This window comes from Plectropomus leopardus, chromosome 4, assembly GCF_008729295.1.
Source record: "Plectropomus leopardus isolate mb chromosome 4, YSFRI_Pleo_2.0, whole genome shotgun sequence".
In the NCBI taxonomy this organism is placed as follows: Eukaryota; Metazoa; Chordata; class Actinopteri; order Perciformes; family Serranidae; genus Plectropomus; species Plectropomus leopardus.
The window spans coordinates 6,871,528-6,879,656 of record NC_056466.1 but is presented as its reverse complement, the minus strand read 5'-3'; the positions used below and the strand labels follow the sequence as shown (position 1 = coordinate 6,879,656).

Genomic DNA, 8,129 nt, shown 5'->3' with positions numbered 1-8,129 from the left:
AACTACCTTCAGTGACAGAAACCGACTTTGGGAAAAATTTATTTGGTGTGCACTTTCAGTTTTGAGTTTGGCCTATGTCTCATTTACTAACATGGAGGGGCGGGCTTTATGACCTATACTGCAGACAGACACCAGGGGGCAGTCGACATTGAAATGTTACACCTTGGGGGAGCTGTCGTGTTGTCCATCGTTATATACAGTCTGTGGTCTCGACCAAATGAGGTAAGTGTGAAACGGCCCTAAGTCTAACCTTGAAGCTAAATAATCCAGCCATTTAGTTTCATGGCTACTTTTACTTTCTCTCTAAAGCATTTCATAAAATTAATGAGCCAACTGGTGCAACAATCTGAAGGACAACTTGTGTTTGACAGTTGTTGGTTAGTGACATAGTGCTTTGTGACTATGTCATTACTTTGTAATAACATAATGGACCTATGTAGTATGACTTTTAATCTTGAGTCTGTTTTCTCTGGAGCGTCACCTTTAGGTTTTGGCCTTGTTGTCTTAACGCAGTCTGGGACACAAACAAAGGACCACTTTATCACTCATGGTTAGAAATGACAGAACCAGGTATGGTAAAAAAAATATATGAAGCACACATGAAGTACCATCAGAGAATTGAGCAGCAGTCCTGTTGTGTGAGGACATGTCTTTGAATGCAGTGTAGATGAAGACAGTTCAGTGGGCTGCAGGTTAGCAAGTACAGCTTTGGCAGGCTTCTTTGACCATGTGTTTGATTGGGAAAGTGCTGGGAAACAGAGTCAAAGACATGACAAATATGTGTACTGTACAGCTTAATGTGTGTGTGTGAGTGTGTGAGTGTGTGAATGTGGATGGATGCATGGATGTTGTGCAGGACTGGAGGATTGATAATAAACTTAACAAAGAGGTGGAATATAGTCACTTTTTTCACTTTAAAAGGGATTTCCAAACACTGCAGACTATCAGATATCAGAAAATAACTAATATTGATCTACAGAATGAAGACTGCATTAAAACACTTCATGTGCACATTGTTTTATTGCATGAATAACAAAAAAACAGGCCAGACTTCTGAGGTCTTTTCAGCAGATTTCTCCATTCATGTACAGGAGCAAATATACATACAAGCCTTGAAATGCAGCTCAAATAAAATGCAACATAAGGTCAAATCAGTTTCACAAGGAGTCAACAAATACAAAACAACAGTTTTAGTAATAAAAGAATGATTACGGAAATAAACTCACAGTATCTTAAAAAAGAAAAGCACATTTAAACAGTATGTGTGCATATGTACCAGTTTATGACGACAAAGGAAAAAAGATCAAAATCTTGATCAGGAATGTTTGCAAGTGAGTTGGAAAAAGGGGATTAATTGCTCCCAAAACTCTTATTTTTTCTACCTTTTACTAACAGAACAGAACAGAAAAACAAACAAACACAAATAAAATTGCAATTTATGGAAACAAATGTGGAAATTCTAAATCACCAAAGCTTCTTAAATCCAAAAATTGAGTCTTAAAGGTTCAGTTAATGACAATCTATGTACCAGAATCACAGTACTGTCTAATGATGGGAGCAAATCTGACAAACACTGTTCACTGTTGTTTGACTGCCAACAGTTCTGCAGCGCGTTCAGGTGAGCTCTGTTGGTTTCCAATAGCACACAGTTTCTCAACCCCACGCCTAGGACCCAATGTGGGATCACTTGATGTGAAGACGACTGGGTTGTGGATGATTTCTGACATATTGTTATTTGTTTGCGATGATTTGATTCCACAGACATGCTCGCAGCTGTGGTTGTACTTGCTAACTAACATCAGCATGCAAACATGCTCACAGTGACGATGCTAACATGCTGATGTGATGGGAACGTTATTAAGTTCTGCAGGTATCTGGCATAGATGTATATTAATAACTAGATATTAGACCCCACGATGCCGTCTATTGAGGCCTATAAAATTGTTCACCTGGCACAAATGCCAAAAAAAAGAAAAAAAATCTGGCTTCCAGGCTTACATTCATGGCATGCAAACTACTGAATATGCACAGCAGTGTTTCTCCCGCTGGCCCCGCCTGTGAATTCCCAGTCGACTCAGATTTTACACTGTGATGACGTTACAGATTTGTAAATCGCTTTTCTCTGCTCAAGAAAAGTTGTACAGTATTTTTTTTTATCTGTTAGTGTTTGTGTCACTTCCATCTGCATCTTCACAACCAGAAACAAGGATGTGCATTTGATTCAAGTTATGTGGAGGAGTGCTATAATTGGTCAAATTTGCAGAGAAGTTGCAGTGATTTGAGGAAATTGCATGGTTGCGCAGACTTCGCTGAGATTGGTTGAATTTGTGTTAACTGTTGCCGTGACTACATGGCAGCATCCTGGAGGGGCTGATGATCAGGATTAACAAAACTGACTGAAGGTCAAGAAACTTAAAAACATAGCGTATCAGTGGATGCTGAAGCTGGAGCATAGATACCTTGTTGGCAGAATAAGAATAATCAAAAAAAAATGACACCCAATCAGAAGCCTGAAAAGTGTTTTTAACAAAGAAAATGACTCCCAAGTTAGCCATGAACAAACAACTGAGAGCTAAAGATATTAATCTCTCTCTGAGAGGCACAGACACTGTATAAAAAAACAACAAAGGAGAGTTTAAATCTGTCAAAATAAATTGAAATTAATGGAATGACTAGTTGAGCTTGGTCTGTCCACATTAGTACACATTCAAGTCTGTGGGATGAACAGGGATGCTGGGTAACACCACCCGACCCCCAACCGCAGATGCGTTGATGTTAAATAAGCGCTCCCAAATTGAATCTCTGATATCAGACCAAAACCAGCCAGAACTTGAATGTAATGTTTAACACTGCAAAGCAAGTCTATGTCAAAACAGCCACTGAGTTATAACTTAGTTTACATTAATATACAGTTATTCATAGAATGATTTTAAAAAATCTACTCTAATTTAATTTAATTAGTTGCATAAAAAAAATCTAAAACAACAAAGTAGCATCACATTCACTGCTCCCTTACTGTTCGTTAGTAGACTCCTAAATCAGCAGTCACTCAGACTTCACAGCTTTGACCATCAGAAATGTGCAGTGTAGACTAATAACAGAGTCCACGCAGCACATTTCCAGGTCTTTCACTGATACACTGGACTGGTTTTTACAACCTCCTCAAAAAGCTGGTTTACTGTATCCCAGTTTGCTCCTCTGCTAAAGTCTACACTTGTTGTCTTTGTTCTTTTATAAAGGGAAAACAAAGTGAGGTCGCTGTAGCCGCTCCACTGTTTAATTTGTGGGTTTAACAGGGCTTTAGGGGTTAATGGTGCTGAAGAGAGACAAATCACTCGCACGATGATCCACAGCGACACCAGCCCTGTTCTGGTTCACGAGTGAGCAAACTGAACACTTTGAAGAGGAGAGGGAAGAGGAAGAGGAGGAGGAGCTGACCTGGACCCACAAGTTCCATCCAGGAGTGAAAGCTGAGTGAGTTCAAACCGTCTTATTTGTCCTTCTTGGATTCAGACTCCACCTCCTCTGCGAGGGCTCCCTGCTGCTCTGGCTCGTCCTCCTCGGGGACCGGTGGGAACTGGGACTGGCTGATCTTGTCTCCTTTGGTCTTGTTGAGTTTCTTGGATTTCTGGTAGAGCTCGTTCAGGTTGAACTCTCGGATGATGTTCTCCTGGTGGACAGAGACAGGGACTGTTATTGACAGGAGTCTGTTTGAATTTCACACTTTAAATCTGTTCTACTCAACAACACCGTCACCAAAAACCGCACATCTCTGATCACATATTTTCTGATCAACAGTGACAGATTTGAAGTTCTCCCTTCGGTCTCACCTCAGTGAAGCTCCAGGATACAGCTCTGCCCTTCTTGTCTACCTGTGGGCGCCGCATCACCTCCTTTCCTCCCTGAAACAGCACCAAGGAGGGAAGCTGTTTGGACAGCGGAGAGGTAGACACCTTGTACCTGCAAAATAGAATTAAATGTATATGAGACAGCATAATCACACGTCTTTCCAGTCCTCGCAGACAAAATAAATGTCCACTGATGCATGACAACTTGCTTAAGAGTAACTAAACTCCTGGATTTTGGCTAATGTGCCTCTACCCTGGAAATGGACTAAAAAAGCCTCCAGAACGTGAAAAAAGTATCAACATGGGCAAAACACGGCCAAATGACCTACTTTTTGGAAACCTCTCCGTAACGTCCGACGTCCACTTTTCCAAACTTGAGACCGGAGCAATTATACCTGAAACACATAACAAAAAATGATTCATGATATAGTTTTTGTGTGTTCTTTCTGCTTTAACTGAGCGGGCAGATGGAGTCTTACTTGAGAGAGAGATCAGCGTAGACAGAAGCGAAGGACTGGCACTCCGGAGACCAGTTGGCGAAAAATTCAACGATCCACGTCACGCGAGTGTCTCTTTCCAGCTCATCCTGGACACACACAATTTTAATTTAGGATTTAAAAGAAATCGTTCTGATTGTTTCTCCTGGTAATGGGCAAATGGATCAAATGTAACCTTTTTTACTCACATCAATGGTTTTGTCGCTGAAGTATTTGATGTACTCCGGTCCCATGTAAAGAGGAGGCTTACAGGTCATCAAAAACACTGAAACACAGCAGAGGCAGACAGGACTTTAAGGATATTTCCAGAATTAGTGCCAATGATTAGTTCAAACAGTCAACTGAAGGTCAATGAACATAAATTTGATCACTTTATGATTGGGGGTCATTTATAACACCTCATATTCTCACTCTAAACTCTCCAGTGTCCGCTTGTTTTTGTTTTTGTGATATTATGTAAACTGACCAGCGGTTATTTTTTTGTGCTCGTTATATTACAGTTATCGGAGAGACCGAAGAAGCCAAACGGATACATCACCCTGAGCTCTAGGAAATCATGGTGGGCATTTTTCAATATTTTCTGGTATTTTAGATACTATACTACAATTTCAGCAGCTTTTGGATGTGTGTGTTGGACTGACCTATGCAGAGCGTCAGGTAAAGCAGTCCCATCCTGATATCCAGTCTGAAGAACAGGATGACATTGGCCACTTTGCTGAACAGGATGATGTTGCCCACATGCTGCTCCACAGTAACTGACAAAAAAATGAAAAGAGAAATGTGTTTTAGAAAAAGACATTTATTCAGAACAAAATAGAAAATACTAATTACTAATGCTAAATTTACTCACTCGCTCTTCTATTCTTCATCATGACGATGGCACTGAGAAACATGAGGATCTCCACCTCCCTCTAAACATACAAACATGACATGTCTTAAACTAATGGCAGTAAGCAAGATGGCAAGAAATGTCTCACAAATTGCAAGAATTTAATTGTTTTAGAAAATTAGATTTAAAAAGACAGAAAATGTTCAGAAAACTGTATCAATATCAAAATTCAAAATTTTGCTTGTGGTCAGGTAAGTTTCAGATACTTTTTTAGTATTTTTTTGCAATTTTGGGGTCTTTTTTTCCCTTTAAGTTGCTGGTTGCCGTTTTCCCATTTATAAAATAAATAAACCCAGTTTTCCCAGGTTTTAAAATGTTAAATATGCAACGATTTTCTATAACTTCCAATTATTAATACTTATTCCATGACTTTTCCAGGCCTGGAAAACGTGATTGTGAAATTCCTTGACTTTGCCAGGTTTTATATGACCCCGATTAACGCTTATTTTAGAATTTATGTAAGCCGCATATAATAGAAACAGCTTATCTAATTGTAGGATGTTATAAATCGCGTTGTCACTTGGGTGTCTCTGCCAACAAGCAAAAACAATATAAATTTTAATTTTTTTGACCGTAGTTTGGCCTATCATTCTCTCCCCATAGCTGAGCACAGCTAATGTCACCTAGCGGCTAACGTTAGCACAACTGTGTCCATTAAACACTGACCGGCTAGCGAGTTTAAAGCAACCACTGGACAGAAATTTATGACTTTCTAGCATTTTCTACTGACCCAGTCGAAGTCGCAGGAGTTGCCGTCCTCTCGCTGTGTGGAAAGGTGGTCGCAGATGCCAGGCGTCTTGCGGACAGCTAGAAAGGCTATAGACATGAAGAGAGAGGCTATATAGTAGGGCTTCAGCAGCCACTTGTACACCTGCGGCAGGTGGTACAAGAAAGCGAATAACGGCGTTAGCAGAGCCATTTTTTATTATAATTATTATTAAACTGTCGCACTATAGCTAACACCGGTGATGAACCTCGAAAACACCGAGGCGGCCGGTGATGAAGCAGTTAGCTTAATATGAATGGCTCAACGTTAGCAGCGTCAGAGTAGACTGGAAATGCAACTTCCGGTTTAGTTGTTAAAAATAAAACAATTTATGATGACACGGTGTGACTTTGATACGCATTCTATCGCATTTCAAAGTGTATTTGAAGTGATTACAATATTACGATTCCAATTAATTACATTTTTGAGATTTAACACCCCCAGACGTGTTTTCTTACCCATCTTAACCTATATACGCCTTTAATGTGAAGGTGGAAACCCTGCAATCCGGTATATATGTGGTTAACTCGTGGTAGCTTGTTTTGGTTTTGCACTTTGCGGTCGACAAAATTGTATAGAAATCCTTATTTAAAGGGGCGGAAAAAGGTGCGGAGGTCAATCCGGACGAATTTGTTATACAAGGAGCTGATTGGTCAGAGCAGAAGACAGGTTACTGCTGATTGGATCATTGTGATATAGTGAAATACCTGTCCCTCGAAGGAGTTTAATGTGTACCGTAACAGCAAGGAATTCGTTTTTTCAAAAAAAAAAAAAGAAAAAAGAAAAAATTACCAGAAAATTTAAAGAAAAAAATAAGTACAGGGGAAAAACAACAACAACTAAGAAATTACCTGAAAAATGTTTTTTAAAAAAGTAATTATGTAAAATAATTTTACATATATACTGTAGTTATAAATATAGTTCTCTTAGTTCTTTTTTTTTTTAAAAAAAAAAACAACCCAAATCTACTAGATTTTTGCAATTTTTGGGACGTTTCTTGCGAAGTAGTTGCACATTGCCTTTTTTTATTCATATTCAAAAGTAATCAAAACAATTTGCTCATGGTTCAAATAAATTTTAAATTTAAATTCTTGTCAAAGGCGAAAGGTGCAGCACAAGAAAAGTGATGTCGATCCAGGTTTCAAAGGGTTAATGTAGTATGATTTTACAATGGCAATTAAAACCATAGAACAAGTCTAAGTTTTAACTCTGTTTTTTCCCTACTGTTGTGTTTTGTACCCTACTGTTTCTCCGCTGTGCACATTGCGCAGTCTGATCTGCAGCTTGTAATAAACCGTGCAGAAGCAGGTAGCTTGAAAGAAAAAAGTTTGTATAGCAAATTTTTATTTTAATTTAATGTGCATTTTAAGGGATTAAAAAAAATCATCAGAGACAATAACTAGGTTTATGAGTGATTTCAGAAGGATTTTGACCACTTGTTATAAATGTTTGGAAACATGACCGTTCAGACAATTAGGTTATGATGCCCTAATATCAGTATGGGAAGAGAGAGTAAAGCTCGTGTTATTGACTCTTTGATTTGACTTTCTCACGCTGTACAGCGCCATCCAGTGGCCATGATTGTCAAAGAGATTTCATTAATAATCTATGAAGAATGTGATCTTAACATCACAAATAGTGTAAACCATAAACAAATATAAAAATGCCAATGACCAACATGAGCCTCAATGTCACAGGCACGTTATTAACACTGACAAAAGTAACAGTGTTTTTGAACATAAAACAGCAAACCTAACTGCAACCTACAAACTTCTCAGTCCGGCACGAGGCATGATGGGAACTTTTGACATTACTACAATATTGTCAGAGACTGGGGAGAAAAATGTTAATTAACTCAAAGCAGAAAATACCATTTAATTCAATTATAGTGAAAGGTATTTCACAGTGAGCTGACTCCCAAGTTGGAAATGTGTTGTTTTCAATTATAATATTTGGTTTGATGTAAATCTAAGTGACCTGAGATGGAAATGTAACAATACATTTTTTCATGTGCCAATTTTCCCACCTCACTTGAATGCAGCACAGGCATGTATTTGTGCAATCTCTACTGTTTGCTTTGGAGTGACATCATCCTGTGTGATTCATGGGGATATTATGTTGATTTTAGT

At 38.8% G+C, this 8,129-nt stretch overlaps 1 protein-coding gene across 1 annotated transcript; it reads right to left on the bottom strand.

The window, feature by feature from the left end:
* Positions 1–1,001: 1,001 nt before the first annotated feature.
* Positions 1,002–6,465, bottom strand: tmx2b (thioredoxin-related transmembrane protein 2b). Its single transcript, XM_042484282.1, has 8 exons — positions 5,965–6,465; positions 5,196–5,256; positions 4,987–5,100; positions 4,534–4,610; positions 4,328–4,434; positions 4,178–4,243; positions 3,831–3,960; positions 1,002–3,670 (listed from the first exon to the last, which is right to left on the bottom strand). The coding sequence occupies exons 1-8, from the start codon at positions 6,151–6,153 to the stop codon at positions 3,491–3,493; spliced, it is 924 nt and encodes a 307-aa protein (XP_042340216.1). The 5' UTR covers positions 6,154–6,465; the 3' UTR covers positions 1,002–3,490.
* Between the last annotated feature and the right edge of the window lie 1,664 nt (positions 6,466–8,129).

What these genes read in the sequence shown, in the direction of transcription:
- tmx2b (XM_042484282.1), bottom strand. Translation starts at nt 6,153, where the DNA reads ATGGCTCTGCTAACGCCGTTATTCGCTTTCTTGTACCACCTGCCGCAG. An exon ending in TACGCTGATCTCTCTCTCAA is followed by an intron (nt 4,244 to 4,327) that starts GTAAGACTCCAT and finishes TATGTGTTTCAG; the next exon opens with GTATAATTGCTCCGGTCTCA. An exon ending in TATCCTGGAGCTTCACTGAG is followed by an intron (nt 3,671 to 3,830) that starts GTGAGACCGAAG and finishes TCTGTCCACCAG; the next exon opens with GAGAACATCATCCGAGAGTT.